Raw genomic sequence first — 27,853 nt, 5'->3', positions numbered from 1 at the left:
GTTTGATTACTATAAGGATTTATCTCCCGTTTTTTCCAAAACCACTTGATTGGCTTGTGAATCAAGTGGATTTTTAATCAAACAGTAAGCAAGTTCAATATGAGTGGCACAGGAACTTAATTACCCACAAAGCCTTGAGCACTCCCCCTAGAGGTCAGCAAGGAAAAAAAAAATTTAAAATATAAATGACAGTCAAGCAAATACAACCCAACAGTAAAACAGACAACCCCCAAATGCACAATCCCAAATGCACAGTAGACTCCTGTTTTTTCCCCCAACTCCACTTTTCACAAGCCAAACATCTGTCCCTTCTTTTAATGAACACCTGCTTGATTGTAGATTTTGTAAAGTGGGACTTTAGTTCATTATGCTTTTACAAAGTATCACAAATATGTTGGAGTAGTGTTTGGTAAGCGAGAACGACGCAGTTGAATAAATTTGCTCGCTCATCCCTAGTCTAGAGGTCAGAAGAAATATTTCGGTATCATTCTGATAATCATATCACATTGTAGATGTATATAAGCCCTCTGATCTTTTACTGTACTCTTATTTTAGACAATGTTCAGCCAAATTTACATTGCTGTCTGTCAGTTCCAAAATTCCAAACAACCCTCATTATTCTTAAAACAACCATAGACTTGAATATGAATACTTTCCATCTTCATCAGAAGACTAATCTGATATGCCTGAAATGTTAGAAGCCTTTAAGTAGCAGATACTTCACAAAAGTTTTACTCTTTTTTTTTGGTCCTTTCATTTTGGACATAGAGGGTAAGCATTAGAATTACTGCAGTGGATAGATGGAGAAATCCTTTCTCCATGACAGTAGCAGAGAAATATTTTGAACAGCAAAACCTCTGTCAACAATTGATCCTCACAAAAGATTTGTCTAAAATGATAAAGGTGGCCTTATGTTGCTGTAAAGTTGTTTGGTGCCCATATCTGAGGGATGCTACTGCCTTCTGCCCCCAACCCTTTTAACATTAGGGAACTCCTTGAAATAACTTTCAGGTCTTTAGGAAACACTGTCTATAATTATATCCAAAGCTCACAGTATATTACTGTGCCTCTTACATTGCTGGCTTGCCATTGCTGGGAAGAATGTCACCCTTACAAATAGCAAAAAGCATAATTGGTATCCGTTAAACGGAACTAAGTCTCCAATAAATTTGATCAAGGGACCCTGGATGAGAAACACCGCTGTAGCCTGCTTTTTTGTACCTAGGATCCTACACCTGCAGATGCCTCTCTAACCCAGTGATCAAGATGTAAAGGTATCAAAGTGTCTAAAAGGTATCAAGTACTAAAAATCCAATTTTCCTCCATTTATTGAAGGATAGAGGGATATATTTAGATCCATCTGTTGGCATGTTTAGGGTTAAATGTGTTTTAAATTAGGTTTTATTTTTTTTTTTTTAAATTAAAGATAAAATAGCATGCTTCCCTTTTCTACAAACATAACCAACATTTGCGCATTAACCAATATGGATGGTATCCTCAAGGCAAGGCGGTTGTTAATGTGCCACCCCTACCATGTTACTACTATCCCACATGTCTTTTAGCATTGATGGGAGTACTTGGTTGAGCCAACCTCCCCCACAAAAAAAACAAAAAAAAAAAAAAACCAAAACATTTTTCGTGCCTTTTTAGGCAGATTTCTGATACAAGTTAAATATGTGGAAAAGTGAGCTAAGGGGGTCCTCGCCATAGATTACTGAGGGTAAAGCAGTTAGGGCATTATAGCTCCGACACCCAACAGGGTCGGCTTTGCCAGGGGGAGGGCCTGCAGTCATGGCTTCAGCAAGGAGAAGGATGGGACCCTGAAGAATAGTATTAGGGCAGAATCTGGTTGGTGCTGAACTTGGGACTGTCATTCACAGGGGATCCCAATCCAAAAGGAGAAATGCTGCTCTAACACTATAGATTTAGGATTTTTGCAAGGATACTAGAGGTCAGGTGTGAGTATGGAGTGCTTCGGGATGTGAACTCCTACTATTCTGACACTTTGCTACCCCAACCCTATTCTCATGTGTTGAGGTAAAATAAGCCACTAAAAAATGGTTTTGCACTAGCCTTTGTGCGTTTCATCTGCCACAATACTAAGATAGACCTGGGTTTAAGTTGGCCACCCCTACAGGTGTGGGTACTACACTTGTAAAAGCTTAATCAGCTGACAACAGAAAGAAAACGTAAATGGAAAACAGAAATGCTGCAAGTCAATGGGGCTGGATTCACTAACAGTCTTGTTGGTCTCCTGACCTCTTGGTCTCTGTATACCTTAAAACTATGTTTATAGCCATCATAGAAGTAGGTATTTATAATAGCACCTTTGTTATCACTAGCCTGTCGAAGGTTTGTAAACCAGTGTTTTTGTCTTTTTTGATGAGCCACTTCCGGCCACAAATACATGATTTTCATATAAATATATGTTTCCATACAAATGTACATACAGCATGCATCTATACATGAGTGCCAGCTGTTTTGAGTTTAAAGAGTATATTTATGCATCACATTTCCGACAGCTTCTACATTCAGATTTTAGTTGTTTATCACATTTCATCACTTTGCAAGCGTAGTTTACTGCACATTCCCATGGGTACTCGATGCAGAAAAACATCCACCCTCTGCGTTTTTACACTCTGTTCAGGCTGTGCAAACAAATATAGGCAAGAATTGAAAATAATTGGGTAGGGCACATGGCATCAGATCAATGATGACTTCTCAGTTGGCCACCACAGGACACTCCACTGGTTTGTTTTTCTTCATTTGTATATTTTGATTGACCTTTGCTGATGTCAGTCATTCCTTTGTGTGGACCAATTTATGATCAAACTGTTTTATACCGATTTGGCCATCATCCTTGCCAAATGTGCTAAATACCTATTCCACCAATTGCTACTCTTCTCTTCCACCAGCTATTGCTCTGCTCATCTGCCATCAGACCCTACTCGTCTCATGTGCCACTAGACATTAATCTTTTCCTATGCTACCAAACACTTCTGTTTCTCTTCTGCTAGACATTGCTCTTCTTTTAGTAGACTTTGCTCATCCCATCTGCCAACAGATGCTGCTTCTCTGTACTAGACACAGCTTTACTAGATAACCAGAAGACACTACCCTTCACCTCTGACAGACACCTTTCCTCTATTTATTTCAAAGTTACATAGTAGGTTAGGTTGAAAAAAAGACATAAGTCCAAATGGTGTACCGGGAGATTTCTGGCCCTCCTTTTCCTATGTGTATGTGATATTTTCTTTCCCTGTTATGTAATAACTTTTGAAAATTTTAATAAAACTGAAACAAAAAAGACATAAGTCCATGAAGTTCAACCACTGAGGAAATAAACATATCCCAGATATAAAACATAGTTGGTCCAGAGGAAGGCAAAAAACCCCAGTACAATTTGTTTCAACAGGTGGGAAAAAAAAAATCCTTCCTGATTCCTTGAGGCAATCGGATGTTCCCTGGATCAACAGTCACTGTTATCTTTACTTTAAAGCCTTAACACCCAGTTATTTTCTGTGCTTCTAGAAAAGCATCCAGATTTTTCCTAAGTATCTACAGTAGTTGCCGAAATTACTTCCTGAGGGAGCCGATTCTACATTTTCACAGACCTTACAGTGAATAATCCTTTTCTTATCCGGAGCTTAAACGTTTTTTCCTCCAGACGCAAATAGTGCCCTCTTGTTCTTTGTAATGATCTCAAAGTGAATAATTGTGAAGAGAGTTTTCTATATGGACCGTTTATATATTTATACAAGGTAATCATATCCCCCCTTAAAAGGTCTCATCTCAAGGGAGAATAGATTCAGTTCAGCTAATCTCTCCTTATACCTGAGCTCCTCCATTCCGTTTATTAGTTTAGTTGCCCTTCTCTGCACTCTCTCCAATTCCACAATGTCCTTTTGTGAACTGGTGCCCAAAACTGGACTGCATATTGCAGATGTGGTCTGACCAATGCTTTGTACAGGGGCAAGATTATGTCCCCATCTCTGCAGTCTATTCCTCTTAATAGAAGAAAGTACTTTACTAGCTTTAGATATTGCATGCTGTTAATAAATCCATGATCTACCAGAACCCCCAGATCCGTTTCCATTTCTGACTCCCCCATATGTGTTCCCCCTAGACAGTATGAAGCATGCATGTTGTTAGCTCCCAAATTCAAAATTTTCATTCATCTATAAAAAATGTCATTTGCCACTTGGCTGCCCAATACCAGTACATCCAGGTCTGCTTGTAGATTATAGACATCCTGTATGGACTTAATTCCATTACATAGTTTGGGGTCATCTGCAAACAAAAAAGGTACAAGATGTTAAACTGTAAAGGTCCCAACACTGAACCCTGGGGTACACCACTAATAACCTTAGACCATTCAGAGTGTGAATCATTAATTACAACTCTCTGGATGCGATCTTTAGGCCAGTTCTCTATCCATTTAAAGATTGACTTTTCTAAACCTATCGACCCTAACTTGCATATTAACCGTCTGTGGGACAGTGTAAAATGCTTTAGCAAAGTCCAAGTACACTATATCAACCGCTATTCCACTGTTTAATTTCACTACACTTGATTACTTCATTTTCACATGAATCTAACATTCTGGCATGCACTACTGAGGAATAGCTTTGTATTGCATGCAATTATACATATAAATTCAACACTCAAATTAGGTGTTGGATGTAAGTTCCCCTCTTAATACATTTTATACTGCATACACTTTTCTCTATGTTCGTACCCGCTGCTGTATATTTTACCCTAAATGTTACTAAACTCTGTTCTTTTAACACTGTAGTACACATCACTTTACTCTGTACTGTGATTTAATGCATTCAGTTGAAAATACTCTGCAGTACCAACTTTTTACACAGTTTGTTGCCTCGATTTGCTGTATCCTTTTGAGAAACAATATAACATTGTATTTATCTTAAAGTAGTCTTGTTTCCAAATGAAAACACTTTGGCTTCTTGTCTGTCAATATACTTTTTATTAGTTATATATTGTTTTATTGTTATTAGTTAACATTTAATTTCATATCCCTAGGTGTGATATTTGGATCTCTCTTTGGATGCCTCCTTCGATTACTTCCACCACTGGATGGGAACATTCTTATTTTGATATCCTTTCCAGGAGATATACTTATGCGTATGCTGAAGATGTTGATTTTACCCCTAATCATCTCCAGCTTAATTTCTGGTAAATAGCACATTTATTATATTTAATTATCCTAAAAGTGTTTTTTATCCATCTAATATAACTAGGGTGTCTTGTAATATATGTAAGGTAGTTTAATGGTAATGGATTAAAGCATTTAACAATTAAAGCTATGATGATTTACTGCCAAGGTGTGGATGGTTTAGTAATCACTGTAGGGAGGTTGTTGCCTGCAGTGGATGCAAGAACACAACTTAGATGTGAATAGATAATAAACTAATGCCCTACACTAAGGAAGAATTGCAACAAGAAGAATCTCAAAACAGATCACAACCCACACCAATATTTGAAAAAGAATAAAAAATGGTGTTATTAAATTTTTTAAATAGCGTAAGTGTACAAACGACTGACACGCACTTTAAAATCCTTCAAAGGTTTAAAAACATTTCTATTCCAACGTTGCTACATAGCAATGATCAAAAGTTTATTTATATTACAAAAAAATGATTGCACCCTAGCCCCACCAAAAGTACAGAATACCTATTTTTGGGGGCATATGGCTGAGGCCAGCCAGAGGTTTTTCCAGTCCTCCTCTGGACCAATCCAACCCTGAGAATACATGAAAAAAGTAACTATCAAAACTAAGCTAAAAAGGAACTACTTCTTCTTCAAGAGATGCCATACATGAAGGCATAGGGAAGCTGCCTTCATGTATTGCATCTCCTGGAAGTGCCCCTGGAAGTGACATAGTAGTAACTAGAATCCACCAGCAAATATATATCCACCAGCAAATATATATTACAGCCATTCAGGAAGCATATGTCTGATATAATCAATAGCCATATCAGATCTTTTTTATATTGCTAGTCAAAAGACTTAAGACCCTATTAGACTTTTCCATTGTGATAAATGTTTTGACACATATTACTGTATATCACATAACAACTTTTATAAAGTGATGTGGTGGACAGCTTTGTAACACGATGCAGCATGTCTGGTAAATATTATATATTGGGATGTGTTAGAAGTAAAAGCATAATTACTGGACTGTCTTACCTTAAAGAATATTAACCCCCCCTAGCGTTCTAATTCTGTCCATATTTTTATGCAAAAAAAGTGTTACATTTTTTGCATGGAAATTTATCGTAGGCCTATAATTCTTAGGCATAACCCACCAAAATATGTCCAATATTTAAATAAATCCTGAATAAAAAGACAAAATCTGTTAAAAAAAAAGATACAGAAACCTGTAATATAACTGTACAGTAGCATGTATAATAATTTAAATATATTTATTGTGACACCATCGCAGGATTGGTGGTGGAAGGGAGGTATTTGCCCAAGATTCCTCTCCTATGTGAGGTAGCAGGTGGAAGACTCTCACCTGTGAGGTAATTAATGCAGCAGCACTGAGGGTTGGGATATAACAGAGCCAGGAGCTCAGTCAGTCTCTCTGCCTGGGGACACAGAAAGTTGGTCTGTGTGAATGAACTCAAACCTGAGTAAAAGGTTGCTGAAAGCTTTGTTTTGAGCTGACAGGGAGAAGCCCTCCAGCTGATTGACAGGACCGTCGGTATAGTATAGCAAGTGCCGGACACGCAAGGCTTTCTTTTGCCGTTTTGTTATTTTATCTGCAGCCTTCAAAAAACCTGGCTACAAGTCAGCTTAACACTTATACCTCAGTGTGTGATCTGAATTGGATGAACCAGACAAGTGTCCTTTGACCCCAGCAAAGGCGATCCTGAGCTTAACCCCTCACAAGTGGTGGAGGATGCGGGCACCACATTAAAGTCTGAAAATGGATGAGGTAGTAAAGACCCTGATACAGTCTGTGGCAGCCCAGCAGGAGGCAACCACCCTGATAGAGGCCATGCATAAAGACCATCAAGTCTTGCAGGAAGTGGTGCAGCATGTGGCAAGTCTTCCAGTGATACAGCCAGGAAAAGTGCAGACAACTATCCATGTGGGACACTTTTTGCAAAAAATTACAGCAGAGGATGATGTGAAAGCTTACCTGGCTACCTTGGAGTACCTGGTCACCTTTCTTCCAGGTCAGGCGCAAAAGGCTTATTTTGACCTGGAACCTGAGGCTGCCCAGGACTTTGATAAACCGAGATCCCGGCTCGGCTAGGTGTTACCCCAGCAGTCAGAGCCCAGAGAATACATCAGTGGACATAAAATGGATAAGCCGTCACGTTCACAGATGTTCGACCTCATCCATTTGACCCGAAAGAGATGTTATTAGCCCCGGACGTGGTGCAGTGGGTGGTCCTCGACATGTTCCTGAGATTGCTTGCCCCAGCCCTAAAGGAAGTGGGTGAGTCATGGGGACCCCAAGACAGCAGACCAGCTTGTGGATCTGGTAGACCGATACTCTGCAGTGAGGATCTTCTAAATAACTCTCAGCCCTTAACCCCACAGATTCCAAGAGTTCCAGGAAGGACTGTTCTGGGGCATAAGGGAGCTGGGAGGACTTTAAATGAAGATAATGAGACTGTGGGCTCAGAAAAGCCCAAGGTGTATAATTTTAGAGTAAAACAAAGGGCATATAATATGTATTCGGTGTAAGGAGTTATAGGACAGTTCACTGCAATGTGTCCTAACTACTGAACCTATGCAATGTGATGTTGCCTTTATGAAAAACGGCATGTCTATGTTTGTGCAAGTGGTATGTACTGGGGCAGGTTCAGACAGGAGGGAAAAACATTTGTGCGAGTTAAAAGTGAATGATCAAAGTGTGACTGCTCTGCTAGACTCAGGGAGTGTAGTAACTCTGGTGAAAGCAGGCCTTATAGGCCCTTCTGACAGTGAATCAGACACCTTCACGGTGACTTGTGTGCATGGGGATACATGTGAATACCAGACAACCCTTGCCTATATTACAACTCCCTATGGGTCAGTGCTTCATAAAGTTGGATTAGTCCCAGCCAATAATGCATGAGGATATTCTTGTGAGAGATATTCCACATTTTTGGAAGTTATGGGAGTCCAAGTTGGAACCAAAAAGAAGTGCACCGCAGATATTGACAGCATCAGAAATAAGCCCAGAAGAGGATTGCCCATTAGGAGGTAGTTGAGGTATTGGCAGATAGCTCCACCCCTTTTCCATTCTCTGTTATGGCCAGAGACCTAGATGAGTCCACGTCAGAGACAGAACGGGTAACACGTCAGGGTATCCCTGACCTAGACGTTAGGAAAGACGACTGTCAAAGTGAACAAATGAAGGACCATACCCTTACATGAGCCAGGGAGAATATAAAAGTGGTAAATGGGAATCCTGTGGAGTCTGGTTCTAGGCTTGCTTTTCCTTATATGGCTATAAAGAATGACTTGTTGTATCAGATAAACAAGAAGGGAGAGGAGGTGGTACAGCAGTTAATGGTTCCAAAGCCCTACAGGAGAACCGTTCTGGATCTGGCACATGGACACATTATGGGGGGCCCCATTTAGGGATCCAGAAAACTACTGAAAGAATTTTGGAAATATTTTTCTGGCCTGGAATGCATGGAGACATGAACACATATTGCGAATCTTGCCCTCAGTGTTAGATTACAGCCCCTATGCCCCGTTTTGGCAGCCCTTTGGTGCCCTTGCCGATTATTGAAATACCTTTTGAGCGCATCGGGATGGATTTGGTTGCCCCCCCTAATAAAGTCAGCCCAGGGTCACCAGCATATTTTAGTCATAATGGATTATGCTACCCGTTACCCCCAGGCCATATCTTTGCATAATACCTCATCAAAGACCATCGCAAAAGAACTGGTCCATGTGTTATCGGGTTGGTATTCCAAAGTACTCACAGATCAAGGGACACCCTTTATGTCTAATGTCATAAAGGAACTTTGCAGGCTTTTTAAAGTTACCCAACTGCGTACATCAGTCTATCACCCCCAAACTGACGGATTGGTCGAAAGATTTATTAAGGTCTGAAACAAATGCTGAGAAAGGTGGTAAATAAAGATGGACAAAAATTGGGACTTTTTCCTCCCATATCTGCCGTTTGCCAGAAGATAAGTACCGCAGTCATCCACAGGGTTTTCACTTTTTGAGCTTGTATATGGTAGGCATCCACGTGGTTTGTTAGATGTGGCTAAAGAAACGTGGGAAGCACAGGTCACACCCTACAAAAGTGTAATAGAGCATGTGTCACAGATGCAGGACAGGATTTCAGCAAGCATGCGAATTGTTAGGGAACATATGGAATGGGCTCAAGGAGTACAGAAAATGATTTATTATAGGGGGGCCAAGATCTGAACATTTGCGCCAGGAGATCGAGTACTAGTTCTCGCCCCCACCATGGAAAGTAAGTTTATTGCTAAATGGCAAGGTCCGTTTGAAATTATTGAAAGAGTGGGTGAAGTGAACTATAAAGTATACCAACCAGGTAAAAGGAAGCCAGAACAGATTTACCATATAAATCTCTTAAAACCTTGTAAAGACTGGCCAGTCCAGGCAACAGCACTTGCTCCACCCATCAATGCTGGGGCAACAATGCCTGATGTCGGAATAGCGCTAGCTCTCTGTCACTGCCTGGCAGTCCTTGGTCTCGCATGTAACTTTATTTTGGGAAAAAATGGTGATGTGTTCATGGGTTTACACTAAAATAGGTATGCTGATTCTGAAAGTGCACTTAGTTTTCTTCTATCATGTCAGGTTTTTTCTCTACCACTTATATTCATCGCATTACTGTAGCATGGATTTTTATTGGCTATTCATTTACACGCAAGACAGGGTGGTCAGAGGTTGTGTGCTGCTCTACATAGTGAAAAGGGAGAATTTATTTTTCTACTTACACACATATTTCCTTTCTTTCAGATCATGTCTGGCTCTGCTGTTTTTCATCGTAAGTGCCTAAACAACCTTGATTCATTTTGGTATATCTGTTGCAGTTTCACCATTCCCAGTCAAAGGGTGAATGATAGCACATTTGTAGAGCAAGCCTATTCGGCATATTTCAAAGTTAAACTTGGTGAACAAGATAAGTCTTGGGCCCCTCATAAGGTGTGCAAACAGCGTCAAGGGTTTACAGATGTGGACAAAGGGAACACATGATAAGATGCCGTTTGGTATACCTATGGTTTGGCGAAAGCCAGGAGATCATTTAAGTGACTGTTACTTTTGTATAGTGAAAACTTAAGGATATAACAAAAAAAAAAAAAATGTAACAGAGTATCCTAGTCTACCATTGGCTATATGCCCAGTGACTCATTCAGATGAAATCCCAGTGCCAGTTTTCATTACACTACCCTCTCTTGAAGAACATGATTATGGTAATGAACTAGGTGACAACACTGATGAAGAGTTTTAAAAATTGAAGGGGGTCTCTGTTCATAAGGGATTTGATCAGCGTGAGTTGAGTGATTTGGCACGAAGAAGGCTTCAGAACTCCTAGCATCAAGACTGTGTGAGAAAAACATACTTGAAAAAGGAATGAAAGTATCATACTTTCAAACCCAAAAAATTGCATTTCTGCAGTAATTTAGAACTGACAGTGGCTTTGTGTATTGCCATAACATACCTGGTTTAATGGAGGAATTGGGAATTCCAGTCTATAACTCTACTGAATGGCAACTATTCATCAATAGCTCAAAGCGGACTTTAAAGTGTGCCTCCTTCACAATGGCAATATATTTAGGTCAGTCAAAGTAATTGAGTTATTGCAATATCACCAACACAAGTGGTTAATCTGTGTTGACCTTAAAATGGTATGCTTCCTTCTTGTCAGCAATGCAGATACACCAAGTATCCCTGTTATCTGTGCATGTGGGACAGCAGAGCTCGTGAGAGGCATTGGGTGGAAAGGAATTGGCCTCCAAGATCTACCCTAAAACCAGGTGATCGAAACATTCTATATGAGCCACTTGTTGATAGAAAGAATATTATATTTCCACCTCTGCACATGAAACTGGGTCTGATGAAGCCATTCGTTAAAGCTTTGCCAACTGAGGGAGACTGTTTCAAGTACCTCATTTTGGCATTTCCTAGCCTGCCATTTGAAAAAATAGGCCGGTGTGTTTGATAGTCCACAGATTTGGCAGCTCACAGATGAACATTTCATCAGGACAATGTCAGAAGTCAAAAAGAATGCTTGGTTATCATTCAAAGCCATTGTCAATGACGTTCTTGGAAACACACGAGCAAACAAACAGAAATTGTCCAAAAACTTCTGGAGAGCTACAAAATGCTTGGTTGCAATATGAGCACTAAGGTGCATTTTCTGCATAGCCATCTTTCTACCTTCACAGAAAACCTTGGTGCAGTCAGTGATGAGCAAGGTGAACAAGTCCACAAAGATTTGAAGGTCATGGAAGGATGGTATCTGGATAGATGGGATGTACATATGATGGCTGACTATTGTTGGAGCATCTGGAGGGATTGTACTAACACTGAACACTCCAGGAAAAGCTATAAGCGTAAATTCTTACCTTAACCGCTTACCCTATAAATTTTCAATTGTTTTACTGTAAAAAAAAAAAAAAAAAAAAAGTCAGAGTAACAATAAATCCTTTGTATGAACAAAATAAATTCAAATAAACTGTACATTCAAGTTAGTATTTCATTATATGTAACATTTGTATGTTTATTGACAAAAACAGAGGGTACCCTGTATGATAAAAACTAGATGGGATGGTAAAAAACTAGGGTCATGTCTGAGTAAGATCTAACTCAACAAAAAATGCATTCCCCAGTGTTTTTGAGATTAGCATATTTATCTGGAATTTAAATCTTTTATGTTCACATTCATTATGCCTACCTGAAAGGAATGCTATGGTGCTTGGTGTCAAAATGATGTTTTTAGGTGATGATCTACAATTACCTGGTACTGTTTATCCTGTCTATTACCTGGTACTGTGCATATGCAATAACCCCCAAGGAAACCTAATATATAGATTATGCAAGTCTCCTAACAAAGTATCAGTGAAATACCAAACAGAATAAAAATTCAGCAGATTACAGGTATTGTCATTAGCACAAATATTCTTTTTATTCCAGTACTAGTTTTAGTGACACCAAGTTTATAACCTAATATAAAGATTTATTTATCTGTCAATACACTTACACGCTGATTTTTTTTTAGCAGACCTTCAATGACATGTCACTTAAAAACAACTCGTTCAAGCGACATGTCATTGAAGGTCTGGTAAAAAAATAGAACTTTTGTGTGTGTAATTAGATTCCACTGTATATTGGGTATAAAGCAACCAAGCGACCAGAAGCAACTTGTCACTTCAGTTAACTGCATCACAATCCACTACAACTGTATGCAAACACATGCACAGAATGGTTTACAACCATTTCAGATAAATGGGAGTGGTTTTAACCTTCGGTAGAGCACTGTGGTCAACCACAAGAAATGGCCCTGTGTTAGTGCCTTTTTGCTGGTCACTGCAAGCTCTTTACTTCTTTTGTTCTGTTTGCTGCCATTCAAATTTCCCTGAACGCTGCCTGTCATAACCACAGCTTTTAAATACCTGTGTTTGCCTGGCAATTAGATTTATTGCTTTGGTTGTCTGTTGAAAAAAGTGTTACAGTGAAATGAATTCAGAAGCCACTAATTAGCGAGTCCAAATTAGTGAGAACTCTCCCTTCCTCAGCTTTAAAACTTGAAAATGGTCTGCCGTGCCAATTTAGGCATGAGCTCTCAGGGATCTCATTAATTCTTAAAATGTTTTTAATCTTCACTTTTATCAACAGGCTTAGCAGGTCTTGATGCCAAGTCCAGTGGCAGGATGGGCACACGTGCCATGGTCTATTATATGTCTACTACCATTCTAGCTGCACTTCTTGGAGTTATCCTTGTCCTCTCTATCCATCCTGGAAACCCAAAACTTAAGAAACAGGTCAGCGTGTCAATGAAAAATGAAGAGGTGTCCAGCATTGATGCATTTCTGGACCTGATCAGAAACCTGTTTCCAGAGAACTTAGTACAGGCATGCTTTCAACAGGTATGTATTTGCAGGATTTATGCAATGAAAGGTTTGTGCAAATAAAATATAATTCCAAAAATGCTTGAAGAGAATGCTTTAAAAACTGCTTGTATCTTTTGATTTGAGTAAAACTTCTTGGCTGTAAGGGTGTCACATGTTCACCTCCATTAGGTTCTAAATAATTAGCAAAAGATGTTTTATCTCCCTTTCTGTAACAGTCACAAATATTTATCACTATTATGACTCAGTAACACAATATTTTGTGACAAAAAACATCAAACAACAACATATGGCAAGTGTGTACCACTTTTACTCTCTTGGGTATTCAGTCTGAAGAAAATTTAATTTATTTCTAGGTTAGTTGGCGTTCCCATTTGTCATGTCACCAAGACAGAACATAAGGTGAAATATATTCAACAAGGTCATAGACAGTGGTACAAATCTTCTCCAGTCTTTGAGAGCCTAAATAAATCAGGCCATAGCTCAGCTTTACCCTGCATGTTTGGAGTCTAAAAGACTCTAGCCAGTTATTTTTTTAGTTAGTTATAGTATTCTGCCATGAGAGCAAAGCAGTTCCAAAAAGAATGATGGAATGGGCATCCCCTCCTTTCGACCCAATCTTTAGGATCCAAAAAGGACTTTAAATTAGTGACAGTGGGATTATTTAACCCCTAAAGTATTATTACCCCAATAAAGTGCAATAATACAGGAGGCAGCAGCAATAAGTTATAAGGAGCAAATTCCTACTCCAAATGATCACATCACAGAATGTAAAGTACTCTTCACCAAACTACAGTTTGCTGATTGATACAAACACAGTTGGGGTGAGCCAATACAGTGATCTCAACCAATACCCTCTACTAACCTAAGTTATGCAATTTGCACCTTGGTACATATATTCCAGTAGTGTTTTTACCTATCTTTAGGACTGTAATAGGAAGGAATTGCTAACCTACCATCAAAATACCTGCAGTCAGATTTACAAATTTCTAAATGATCATTTCAAGGTAAATAATAAAAGTGAACTCATGGGAAACAACTAAATACAGTATATATATATATATATATATATATATATATAGTGTGAGATCACCCAAAGCAACAGGGGGTGTTTCAAAGCAGGAAACAGGGCCAGCAATTTTTAAGCGCACCAAGGGTTTAATTCACTTTACTATTTACACACAAAACAGACAAAATAAAACAAACAGCAAAAAGAAAGCCTGACCACTTGGCCACTAACTCACGGTTAGTTCCCTTCACTAGCAGTCCAGCCCAACCTAGTGTTGTTCAGGACTCTAAGGCCCTTACCATATATCTTTTGCAATGGTCTGTGTCTTTACTCACAGTTCACCTTAGCCCTCCTTCCAGCTCAGCAGTCAAGACAGAGACACAGGAATAAGCAGGTTTAGAGTTTATATCCCCAGCCTAATTTCCAGGATGCATTTCAGGTGGGACAGTTACACCTGATCATACCCAGGCCTCCTTAACTGCCTCACCTGGTCAGGAAGCTTGGTACTTCAAACCCCACCTTTAGGTTAAAAGGAAAATTAAACAGAAAAATACTCTGCGTATAACCTGTATCTGGGGCAAATGTACCTGTCATCCTGGACGAAACCCTGTGATTTATTTGGCCAGCTGTTACAATATACAAATATATATATATATATATATATATATATATATATATATATATATATATATACAGCATATTTAAACCATGTATAATTATATGGGATAATTATTTAGGCTTATTTGAACTATCCAAACAAAATCAATTAATAAATAAATATTTATGTAGTTCAATGGGGTGACTATCCCAACCTTAAATATCAGTAAGTCCATACCCTTTTCTGGCCCTTTAAATAACATGCTAATTGTTTTTCGGGTAACAATATTAGTTTACAAAACTTTGTTAGATTCAGTTATGAGGTAAACAAAGACAATGTATAATGCAAATACAAATATACAAGTTAAAATACATAGCGTCTAATTATATAGGATAATATTACTGCAAATGGTATATATTGCCTATACCCTTTCCAGCAATATTATGCTAAATTAATTTATGAATGGAGGTTATGTAATTTAATTTGTATTTTTGTCTTTGTCTCCTTGCCAAGATTGTATTAATTTAATATAACATTATTAGATAACAATTTGTGTGTGTATGTATCTATATATCTATATATAACGAATATCAGAAATTCATTGCCAGGGCTTACATACACTTTAATATTATCAAACAAGTAATAATTTCCAGTAATCAACAAAAATGCGCAATAAAAGTTCTTCAAACACAAAATGTCACACATCTAAGTTTCACAAGAACTGTTTTATAACTTTCAACAGTTTCTATTAATTTGATAACTAATGGTAAAAGATTTAGGGTTAAATTTTAGGATGGAAACACATGCTAATTGTCCTTTGTTCTGCCTAAAGCCTCAGATTATCTTTTCCAGATACAAACTGTTTCTAAGAAAGTCCCAGCTCCACCTTCACCCTTGGATCTCATTAGACCTATTAATGATACTGGCATGTCAAGCAATGGCTCACAAGCAAACTCCTCAATTTCTGAAGTGAATGCAGCACCTGCCATGATCACTCAGAAAAAGCTTGAGTTTAAAGGTGGCATGAATGTTCTTGGTAAGAATTTATTTTGTATCTGTTCTAATGTCATCAGCTTATATGCACTGTGAGGGTCTGCAATAGCAGTAAAACAGAGCAGGGTTTGATTTGGAATATTAGCACCTTTGATTTACACAACATGACTACTTTAAAGGTACAAATTATTTCATTTGTAGTACACACAATAATAAACAATACAGAAATTAGAAGTGTACATAGATATTTGGACAATTCCAGGACCTTCAAATGATTCAGTGTAGCTTTAGCAGTATGTTTAGGGTCATTGAACCTTTGTGGCAGTCTTATAAATGGCAGATTGAAGCAGGTTATCCTCAAAAATTACCCTGCTATCCATCCTTTCTGCAACCCTGAGCAGTTTTCTCGTCCCTGATGATGAGGAACATCTCCATAGCATGAGGCTGTCATCACCATGCTTCACTGTTTGGTGTTTTCAGGATCATGGGGAGTGTTGTTTGTACCACACATGGCATTTCTCATGTTGGGAAAAATTAGCCAGGTGTCCTCAAAGAGCTAAATTCAGTTATTTCAAAGCCATTACTTCACATTTTAGAGACTCTGTAATCACTGGCATGGTACCGATGGATTGGCGTAAGGCCAATGTGGTTCCTATTTTCAAAAAGGGAGCAAAGTCATTAACAGGTAATTACAGAACGGTTAGTTTAATGTCCATAGTTGGAAAGGACGAATGCAGTTCAAGAGACACTGGTAGCTAAGTTGTTAGAAGTTTGTATCCCACTCATGGTCTACCGTAAGGTATTTTCATGTTTTTTCATGAGTTTTCCCACAACTGAAAAAAAATCATAGCTGAATTATGTTTTTTTTTAATGTTCCAAATGATCCCTAGAAATATGTCTCTGTATTTATGAGAGTCATAGGTACTTTAGGGTGAAACCGAAGTAAATAGCAATATTCTGAAAAGCAGTATGTAATTGATTGGTGCAATAATAGCAAAACTTCCATGTAGTGCGGGGTTTCAATTACCATGTGAGGGGCAGCAGCAGGAATAAAGAAGAAATGTGAACAAGAATTCCTGGATTTTCTCTCTGAAAAGAAAAATCTTTGTTCTCCTTTAGAATCAATGTGCATAAAGAGGAGGATATACATGGAAAATATGCAATGTTTGATACAATGCTTGGGAGTTACTGTGCTTCGATCAGCTTTTAAATAAAAACATATTTTTTCTTATTCAGCAATCATAGGCAATATTTGTTTTCTTTAAACCAAAGTGTAGCTTTTGTCTAGTGGCCTGCTTAACAAAGACATTTATTCTTTACTTTGTTTTCTTTTTAAGGGACATTTGAGTCACTGCAATCTTTCTGTATGTTTGGTCTGACCTTTGTGTTTTCTTTCCTTGCCTGCTCAGGGCTCATTGGCTTCTTCATCGCCTTTGGAATTTCCATGGGGAAAATGGGAGATCAGGCCAAATTAATGGCTGACTTCTTTAATATCCTCAATGAGATTATTATGAGGCTGGTCAGCATGATAATGTGGTAAGAGATGTGTGAGTTTTCCAGTTTATATGGCTTATGGTTTACTTAACACATTAAAGTTGCACTGAGGAATGGTTGTACAAAGTTCAGTGGTCTGGCTTGGTGGTATGTTGATTCTGTATTACTCTTTGGAATTCTTTTGGTTTACAAAAATACATCCTTCAGGTTATTTGAGGTCCTAACTGCAAGAAAGATGCTGCATAAGGTCATTTAACTCACTCCCTTTCTTCCCATGTGATGGTGTAGTGAATTATATTTATTTCCTCCATCTGCATATCTGCTTTGGACATTTTGATCATTTAAATCATTTAAATACACACACAGGTGTATGAACAGGTGATCAGTGTGATGTCACCTAGGATCGCTGTGGGAACAAGAGTGAATGTTTGCATTAACAGGAAGGACACTCATTGGGCAGGCAAATCAACAGCGTCAGTTAGCCAGAACTCTTACTAGCAGCACATACTCCATACCTTCATTATCCCTCTGCACCCCTGGCCCTGCATATAGATACACAAGTATAGGGTAATATTTTTAATGTGGTGTAACAAAATAAATGGTCACCAGAGGTTCCTAAAGGGGTGTTTGTTTTTATGTATCTTTGTGATTGGTTGCCTTTAGGGTAAATTTAAATGCTGTTGCTATAGGTAATAGCAATAGGGAATGCTGCATCCAGAGAAACAAAGAGCAAGGAAAAGCAGGTTAAAGGGCAGGCACTGATCTGCCATATGCTCTGCTTAATGAAAGTCAGTGGGATTCCAAATGCACCTCAAACACAGGAAAATAATGCCAGTGGGAACATACCCTAAAGGTGTTGGATTCCATTACTGATCCTTGGTTGTTCAGCTTTCATCCTAACCCAACAGCTTTAATAATTTCTGACTCACTGATTGTATCATCTTCTTCACATTATTTAAAATCTGGCTAGCTATATAATTTCCTGCACTTACTGAATAAATTAAAACGGACACTATAAATGTATTTGATTGCACATCATACTACATCTGTTCTGTCTGTGGTTATTACTGTTCTGTTTATTACAAGCAAACATCTTTTTTATTTGTTTTTATTTTTCTGCAAATAAATGTCTCTATTGTAAATGTCTCTATTGCTTACTATAATATGACCCTGTTCTGTTTAGGTACTCTCCTCTTGGGATTGCCTCTCTTATCTGTGGGAAAATCGCAGCCATCAAAGATCTAGAGACCGTTGCCCGGCAACTTGGCATGTACATGGTTACAGTGATTGTTGGCTTAGTGATTCATGGAGGAATGATCCTGCCACTTATATTTTTCTCCATCACCAGGAAAAACCCCTTTAAATTTTATGGTGGCATATTCCAGGCATGGATCACAGCACTTGGGACTGCTTCCAGGTATTTACCAGTCAACCCATTTGATGCAATAATTAACGAATTGTTAATACTAATAAACCCTTGCACGCATGTCTGTACTTGTATTTCATTGCTAAGCAACAGTTAAAATATTTGCATTGCGATTACAAATCACATCAGTAAAATAGCCCAATATCAAGCCTGGAGTACATGATCTATGGTGAGAAACACGTGAATATTTGTAAAGGCAAAAAAAAGGAACAGATTTACAATATATTCTTTTAGTGTAATGCCTGGAATTCATAAAAACAAATGTAATAAATGTGATATGTAAATACCTGATATATGTGAGCACCACATATTTCTGTTGTTGTAATAAAAAAATAAGTACTTGTATTTACACAATTACTTATGTAAATGTGTTTCATCATGTGTTGCATTCAGCTGTAATGCACAGTGTTATCCATATTATGTACAAAATATACAATCCCCATTTCCAAAAAAAGTTAGGGCACTTTCTAAAAGTGCAATTAAAACTAAACCCTGTAATTAGGTTACTCAGTTGAGCCCTTATATCACAGGGAAATGACAAAAAAAGTGTTTCAGTGTTTTCACCAAAAATGTGATTTTTTTTATTTGTGTAAGCATAAAAAATTAGAAATTGATGCCTACAACCCAACAAAATCTCAGGAGAGACAAGTGTACCACTTCTAGTCCCTATTTTTTTTACCTAACAGAAAAACTGTTAAGTGGAATTTTTGCCCATTCCTGTTGTATACAGGACTTACAGTTTGTGGTTATCATTGTCTGATTCTCCTCCTAATTATGTGCCAGACATTTTCAATAGAAGACATATCTGGAATGCAGGTGGGCCAGTCAAGCACATAGACTCTATGGACCTGATTTATTAAAACTATCCAACGCTGGAGAGGATACACTTTCATGAGTGAAGCTGGGTGATCCACAAAACCTGGAATGGATCCGGTCCAGGATTGAAAACATTTATTAACAAATAGCAAATTGCTTTTAAGAAATCCATTTAAGGTGTGCTGGACCACCAAACTTCATTTATGAAAGTGTATCCTCTCCAGTCTTGGAAAGTTTTAATAAATCAGGCCCCATGTCTTCAAATGCTTTTGTAATTTGTGCAGAATGAGGCTTGGCATTAACATTCTTGCTGAAATATACATAGAGTTCCTGGGAAAGATGTTGTCTTGATGGAAGCATCAATTGTGCCTTCACATATATACAGAACCCCATATGCCAGGTGTACCCCCATGCCATAACAAACTCTGCTTTTTGTACCTTTTGTTGATTACAATCTAGATGCTTTTTTTAACTTGGCACATAGAATCTGACACCCGATTTTCCCAAAAACATATAAAACAGAACACATTTCCATTGTTTTTGAAATAAGCTTGGGTCCAGAGAACTCTTTGCATAATTCAGTTTCAGGGAGCATTTTGTCTAACTAATAAAAAAAGTTTGTTGGTAAAACCACTGAAAACCATTTCTTTGTCAATTGCCTTTTACAAAAGTTCAAACAAATTAACAAATTACAGTTTTTAGTTTTTATTTCAAATTTACAAAATTTGTGAACCCTGGGTGCTAAATTTTGACAGGGCCTCTGCTATTAATGACAAGCTCAGTCACATCAGAAGTCCCCCTTTACAATAGAAACACCCTTTTACAACAGAGTTGCCCCCTTTGAATCAGGAGCTTCACTTTAAATCTAGACCCCCTTTTTAAAAGAACCCCCATCATATCTGGACCCCTAATTTTTTAATCAGAGCCCCACCTTCACATCAGGAGCTCCCTTTAACAGCAAAATCCTACAGTCGCATCAGGAGCCCCCCATAGTCCTGTTAGCGTGGACCCTAAGCAGCTCGCCCTTGGGTGCAGCTGCAGTGATTGCTCATTATTGAGACTGCCAGGAACAGGAAACTAATGTAGAAGATGTCCTTTTGCAGCTCTATGTATACCAGTAAGTGGCTGGACACTGGTTGTGGGGAGGTCTCCTACAGGTCATTTGGAGTAATGGGCCTGCATTTGAGGATACCTTCAATCCCATTCTATGCCACTGATTACAGGCACACCAAAATGTTTAGGGACGCTTTGTGGACCTTCTATGGACCTTGGTTTGCCCATGTTTAGTGGTAAATGGATCTTCCAGTGGTTAGTGGTTTGTCCCCAGTGTCTTCTTCACTCTATGGCTCCGGTAACGTGGTGCAAGCGAAGTGATGGGAAGAAAAGAAGCAGATTCCACTAATATTTTTCTAGGCAGTGCCCAATGTGGAATGACAGTGTAGTATGAGTTACAAACTGTATATGCACTGGGCATGGCAGCCTGGCAAAGAATAGCCTGGCTGTGTTAAGGCAAATTGTGCTTATGCAGTGCTCTTTTTAATGTTGGTTGTTTGATACAGTGGTGTCACTCATGAACAGGCATAATTAGACAATGCTATTGAAAACCATCCTTAAATTAGTGAATGCTTAGAAACATTACTGTAGGTATTTGAAGTCACCTGCTCCCGAGAAGGGTGCTCTGAGCCTATATTTGGTGCAAAGTGAAAATGTTTGGGGCCCACATAAGGCCATTTCTTAAAAGCAGCCTTAGCATCAGTGTACATGGTTTTGTAGTAATTTGTGTTATCCTTCATTCTTTTCCTTTTAGCAATTTTCCAAGCAGTCATAATAGTAAAATTTTATTGTGGACATACATGATTTACCAATTTATTTACCAATTTTATTTGCATGTGGAGAAACTGCAGTTTATAGGCTATCAATGTTTGGCCATACATGTGGAATGAATACAAAGCAGTAGAGGTATTATAAAAGGTTCTCTCTGACTTTTAATACTCTTCTTAGCAGAGTATTTGATATTTCAGTGCCGGTACTCTTCCTGTGACTTTTCGCTGCTTGGAAGAAAATCTGAAGATTGACAAAAGAGTGACCCGCTTTGTTCTTCCTATTGGAGCCACCATTAACATGGATGGCACAGCTCTCTATGAGGCAGTGGCAGCCATTTTTATTGCTCAGATGAATGGGGTATCCTTAGATGCTGGTCAGATAGCAACAGTCAGGTAAGTTGAATTGATGTGGCAGGAACATAAAGACTTGTTAAAATGTCACAGTTATATTTAGTCCCTTTTCTTTTTTGCCTTGTAGTCTTACAGCCACGTTAGCAAGTGTTGGAGCAGCCAGTATTCCAAGTGCTGGACTTGTCACCATGCTTCTCATCCTAACAGCTGTGGGACTTCCAACTCAGGACATCAGTCTGCTCATTGCAGTGGACTGGCTACTGTAAGTATACTGTTTTTTTATGCTACCTCTGGGAAAATGACAGTAATTGGTTTTAGTCATTCAGACCTTCATTTTTTAACAGTTGCAAATAAAGCTTTGGCACCCACAACAGTTTTAGGAATGGGTATTATGACCATCATTTGAATAGACATATCTGTCAGTTTAACACTTCTAAATATTAACAACACTTTTAACACTGTCAGACTAATGCTGCGGAATGTGGATCACAAGTGCACTGGGCACAGTGAAAAAAAGAAATAACTTCTAGGCAGCAAAAACAAAATATTGAAATCACTACTGTGCCTTGTAATAACATCAGGAATGGATAAGAAAAACTATGGTGGGTGGGGGCCCATGCATCTAAGCCATCTAGAGGTCTACTGGATAACCCCATGTTATATTCTGTACTTCTAGACCCAGCTATATTCTGTACTTCTAGAAAAGTACTTCTGTACTTCTAGAAAAGCATCCAGCTTTATCTTAAAGCAATGCTCGGGAAAAAAAAAATCATTCCATATTCCATGAGGCAGGCAGATGTTCCCTGGACCAACAGTCTCTGTTATTTTTTCCTTAAAATTTTAACACCCAGTTAAAATATCTAGAAAAGCATTCAGCTTTTTCTTAAAGCAATCTATAGTAGTTCCTAAAACTACTTCCTGAGGGAGCCGATTCCACATTTTCACAGAGCTTACAGTGAATAATCCTTTCCTTATCCAGAGATTGTTTTCTTCTCTTTCAGAAACAGAGTGTCCTCTTGTTATTTGTACCGATCCTAAAATTTAAAGTTGGGAAGAGTGTTCCCTATATGAACTGTTTATATATTTATACAGGGTGATCATATCCCCGTTAAACGTCTAAAGGGAGAATAGATTCAGTTCAGCTAATCTCTCCTCATAGCTGAGCTCCTCCATTCCTTTTATTAGTTTAGTTGCACTTCTCTGCATTATCCCCAATTCCAGAATATACTTTTTTGTGAGCTGGTGCCCAGAACTGGACTGCAGATTCCAGATGTGGTCTGACCAATGCTTTGTACAGGGGCAGGATAATGTCTCCATCTCTGCAGTCTATTCCTCTTTTAATACAAGAAAGTACTTTACTAGCTTTAGATATTGCAGCTTGGCATTGCATGCTGTTGTTAAGTCTATGATCTACCAGAACCCCCAGATCCTTTTCCATTTTTGATTCCCACAGGGGAAGATCTTTTAATGTCACTGAAAGGGCAACATTGAAGCTAAACATATACCCTAAAATTCAAGAAACAATTTAGAGGGATTAGTTAAAACTGTAAACTGTATTTTAAAAACAGCATGGTTTTAAGGGATATTAGTTAGTCCTTACTAACAGAAAACAACACCCCAATCTGTGTAAATTATATTATTTAAAACATAAAGGTTTTCTTTAGGTGGTTTGCCTGGCAGATTTAGCAGACCCAAAATATTGTAGTTTCCATTAGAAAGGGTTTGCTGATGCAGCCTTTTACCCTTTCCTTCACCCCAAATCCCACTAGAATCCTTGGAACTGGATAGGAGTAAATCCATCTGAATTGCCTGAGCTTTCTGTAGGAGAAGCCACACAAAAAATATGCTATCACAGTTTCTCTATATTTCTATCTTACCTTCCTGTTATCATACCAATCAAACTACTGTTTGATAAAAACTACTGAGAGGTGTTGCCATGATTGTGAAAGATATGGAGCACCCCTGGACACCCTGAGAGGAGCAAGTTGTGCTAATTGTAGCAGGCCACAGAGAATGGCGGGTTTGGCAAAATATGTAGTGCTAGAGGCCAGGTGTATGGAGTATACTGCGCAGGTATCAGGTGTATGTAACGTTCTGAGTGTAGAGGTCCAGAGTATACATGTAGGTATATAACGCTAAGTGCACAACACTGCTTATGATGCATTTCACCAACATCCCTTTATTATCGGAATCCAGCAGTAGGCCAATGCACACAAACTTTAAACACACATGCTGTATACACATGTACACACACACTTCACACATGCATACAGTTAGGACCATAAATATTTGGACAGAGAAAACTTTTTTTCTAATTTTGGCTCTGTACATTACCACAATTAATTTAAATAAAACCACTCAGATGCAGTTGAACGGCAGACTTTCAGCTTTAATTCATGGGGTTGAACAAAAAAATTGCATAAAAATGTAAGGAACTAAAGCCTTTTTTTTACACAATCACTTTATTTTAGGGTTCTGTCAATTCCAAAATAAACATCCAGTACAAAAAGCTATTGTTCTATGTGATCAAAATAAAACATTTTTAAGGAAACATAGACATTGCAGTGGTTTCAGCAGCATAAACACTTCCTTTTTTTCTAATGCTCTACCCAATGCTTTGTATTTAAATTCATTTTTTAAATTAGGTCTATAATGGTCTTTTGTATGCATTTATAGTACCCCAAACTTAGCAGTAACCCTCACCCCTCTATGTAGGAGTATGCATTCCCAACAGTCCCTGATTTTTTATTCTTAAAATTATTCTTCGGTCGCTCCTTTCTCCTCAAATTGTTTTTGTGTTTGGGTGGATATATACACCTCTATGAAAATATATATTATTTGACTATAAAAAGTTTTATTTTACAGTAAATATTTAATCCAGCCACCCGTCTAGTCAGGAGGTGTGCATATATACATGTTCTGCTTGTATGCTGTTGTAAATTGTGTTATGGGAGCCAATCAAATTATAAATAAAATTGATATTATATATATATATATATATATATATATATATATATATATATATATATATAGTAGGACACTATTGAGCACCTATATTGTATTTGGTGTCTCAATTTCTCAAGTTGAGATTACGTCTTGCCTATTTTAATGCTTATGCTATTTTAATTCTTAGCCTCACTTCATATTTTAACTATCAAACACCAGAACTATAGTGACCGGAAACAATATGACAATATGTATGTTGTCAATTTTTGGTGTTTTTTTTACCATCCTAAAAAGAAATACCTGCAACCCTAACACATTTCCAACCCCCTAAACTAATTATAACATGGCAATAGAACCCCTTAACTAAGCCTTAACACCAACCCCTAATAAATGCTCTCCTTCTTCTGCACCAGCAGCCTCTGGGGCAAAGACAGGCATCCTGCACGGCAGCCATGCACCCAAAATGATGATGAGTAGTTGGTGAACATTTTTGTTTGTACAGTTTTTCTTCTTTTTCTAATAATTCTTTATCTCCTGTGCTTTATGGGAATGGTTATTCAACTAAATGGTTATTTGGTGGCGATAGAAACTCATTTTCATTGGTATTGTGATAATGGGTTTTAGAAAAAGCGAACACAGAATTCTGAAAACATTCTTTAGATGAGGGTGTGTATCCTTACCTGTGAGCCTGATTTATGAAACTCTCCAAGGCTGGAGAGAATATACTTTCAGATTGTAAAGTGGGTGATCCAGAAAACATGGAATGTATTTGAAAAAATCATTTGGTATTTGCTAGCAAACGTTTTGAATCCTGGACCAGATCCATTCCAGGTTTGCTGGGTTACCCAGCTTCACTGTTGAAAGTGTATTCTCCCCAGCCTTGGAGAGCTTTCATAAATCAGGGTCTGAGTCTTTATCCATCACTTTTCCTCTCAATAAATTTTATTTCAACAGAGATCGAATGAGGACTTCTATCAATGTAGTCGGTGACTCATTTGGAGCTGGAATCATCTTCCACCTTTCCAAAGCTGAGTTAGCTGCCATTGATGCCAAACATGATACAAAGGATGGGACAGATATGATGAAACTGCACACAATGAATCATGAGGGTGCAAAGAAACCAGCCAGGGAGGTTGTTGGTACCCCACCATTCTCTGGATATGCCTCCTTGCCCACTGATGAATATGAGGTTCAGGTGGAGCCATCTATGCATCTTTAATTTATACCCTGTGCTGCATATGCTGTTCCTTCAGCTACAACAGAGGTTCCTTCAGCTTGTGATTGCAGCAGTGAATTTATCTATGAGTGCCAGCCTCAGGTTACCCAGCTTTCCTTACTTACTTATTAGAACTAATCAGGCAGGGCATTGGTGCAATGTCTACTGGTTAACTGATGCCTTTTGCTGTCCTCTCTATTTGCTCCTTTGGGAATTAAGGCCAGAGTCTGAATGTCCAAATTTGCAGTTTGTTGATGTTTGTGAAATGAACCTTTAAATATGATATTGAATCACAATATTAAATACCATATTTTGTAGTGTCAGACGTGTCCAGCTAATCAGTATAGTTTTCGTGCTTTTCCTGTTACAGAGGGAACAAAACAAGCCACTTGATCATTTCAGCGCTCTTATCCTGGAAATGCACAGTAGTTTTAATACATAAAATGTATTTTAAAATATTATTTTTTAGTGTTGAAAACAGTGGGGTTCATCTGAAGGGACATTTACCTTTGCATAGTTTTTAATTGTGAGGTCCTACAATGCACAGTTTGAAATAAGAATGGCCTTCCTGCATCTATTTCAGCTGCACAGGGACTGTGCTTAGGGGCATGACATACAGCACTACCTCTGTCTGTGATAATTAATACTGTGGGCACAATCATATGATAAATGGGTCAAGTCATTTCATGGTGCACCTTTACTTTAACAATTTATGTTATATAGTAGTTTTAATTAAAACAATTCATACAGTTCACCCAGAATTATTTTCTAAGATGATGTCCTACTCATTTTCGACAAGTGCTAGTGCTTACTTTGCAGCTCTTCCCAACTTTCAATCCAACATTTAAATTACAAAAATGGCAGCTGTGCTGAAAAACTCTTTCAAATGCAAAAAACCTTACCAGTATGTTATTGGCTGCTCCCTTTGACTCTTCCTAACAACGCCTATTTTTAAGAGTAAGTTTATTCTAAAACAAGTTCTTTGTAAAGGAGGGTGAAGCTCAGAAAGAATTGTCCTGGATCTGGAAAAATAATAATAAAGAAAAAAATAATAATAAAATATATAGTGAGGCAAAAGGCAGCATCTAAAGGGAATGAATTCAAGAAGTATTTAATCTTTTTTCATATTTTGCAGGTTTACTGTTTAAAAAATGTTCTTTAGTAAATAAATATTTCGATTTGTAAAGTGGCAACTAGATTGGCCTCTTTAACCTTTTTGCCTTGAGGATTAATTTATTTGAGGTGAGTGAGAAAAAAAGCCTCTTACATTGGTGGCCAGCGATGGCTAGAATGCCACCCTTAAACAACACATAATTGTGACCCCTGAAATATGAAGGTATCCAGCAAAAATGAAGTCTGCTACAATTTAAGGACCCCCCCCCCAAACCCCTAGAGACTGAGAATAGCTGCACTAGACATAACTCAGCAGTTGTTAGAAAACCTACTGAGCCACTGAGATCTCTGAGGTCAGCCACCCAGGGAGAGTATTTATATTGGTTATCCCACAGACTTGCGTTGTAGGGTTGACTAATGTCGATGACAGCCCATTGTATTAAAGTACAGATTAAAAGTATATTGATAAATAACAAAATATAGATAAGAATATTAAACTATGTTTATTTTATATAACAGGCTAATAATTTTCAGATTTTTTTTTAGGTTTCACACACTGGATTCCAAATAGCTAATCCTATATTCTATGGAAATAAATATAATAGTAAATAAATAAACTGATATTTGGCTGTAAAATGCTGAAAAAAATCATAAATATATTTATATTCATTTAGTTTTATAACATACCAGAGTAAGAAAGCTATAAACTTACACAGGCTGCCTCTGTAGTATGTGTCCTTGTTATACTATAGTTATTCCTGCAACACCTCAATAACCTTACATTTTATAAATAGTATATATATTTATTTATTTAAAGTATATAGTATACATAGGAATATTTACATCTGTAATTCAGGCAACTTATCTGTAAGCACTAGCATATTTTAGTAAGGTGGAAGGTTAAAAAAAGGGTCCAAAAAAGCAGCATTATAGTGGAGTTAAAAAAATTAAAATGTTGCCTGGCTACTATCTACCAAGTACTCCAG

At 37.9% G+C, this 27,853-nt stretch overlaps 1 protein-coding gene across 2 annotated transcripts in view; it reads left to right on the top strand.

Annotated features, from left to right (window-relative positions):
- Nucleotides 1-26,077, top strand: part of LOC140340682 (excitatory amino acid transporter 2-like) — a 65,966-nt gene extending 39,889 nt beyond the window's left edge. The window contains exons 1-9 of one of the 2 annotated variants that reach the window (XM_072426021.1): nt 5,066-5,196; nt 9,970-9,997; nt 12,850-13,100; nt 15,542-15,725; nt 17,092-17,218; nt 18,360-18,593; nt 21,440-21,634; nt 21,720-21,854; nt 25,493-26,077. In XM_072426021.1, the coding sequence (XP_072282122.1) occupies nt 9,973-9,997; nt 12,850-13,100; nt 15,542-15,725; nt 17,092-17,218; nt 18,360-18,593; nt 21,440-21,634; nt 21,720-21,854; nt 25,493-25,757 (1,416 nt within the window). In that variant the 5' untranslated portion in view covers nt 5,066-5,196; nt 9,970-9,972 and the 3' untranslated portion in view covers nt 25,758-26,077. Of the gene's footprint in view, nt 1-5,043; nt 5,197-9,969; nt 9,998-12,849; nt 13,101-15,541; nt 15,726-17,091; nt 17,219-18,359; nt 18,594-21,439; nt 21,635-21,719; nt 21,855-25,492 lie in introns of those variants that run through there. The other variant, XM_072426020.1, reaches the window with a different exon arrangement.
- Nucleotides 26,078-27,853: the final 1,776 nt, after the last annotated feature.

Source organism: Pyxicephalus adspersus, chromosome 11, assembly GCF_032062135.1.
Source record: "Pyxicephalus adspersus chromosome 11, UCB_Pads_2.0, whole genome shotgun sequence".
Classification (NCBI taxonomy): Eukaryota; Metazoa; Chordata; class Amphibia; order Anura; family Pyxicephalidae; genus Pyxicephalus; species Pyxicephalus adspersus.
This window is presented reverse-complemented; position numbering and strand designations above follow the sequence as displayed.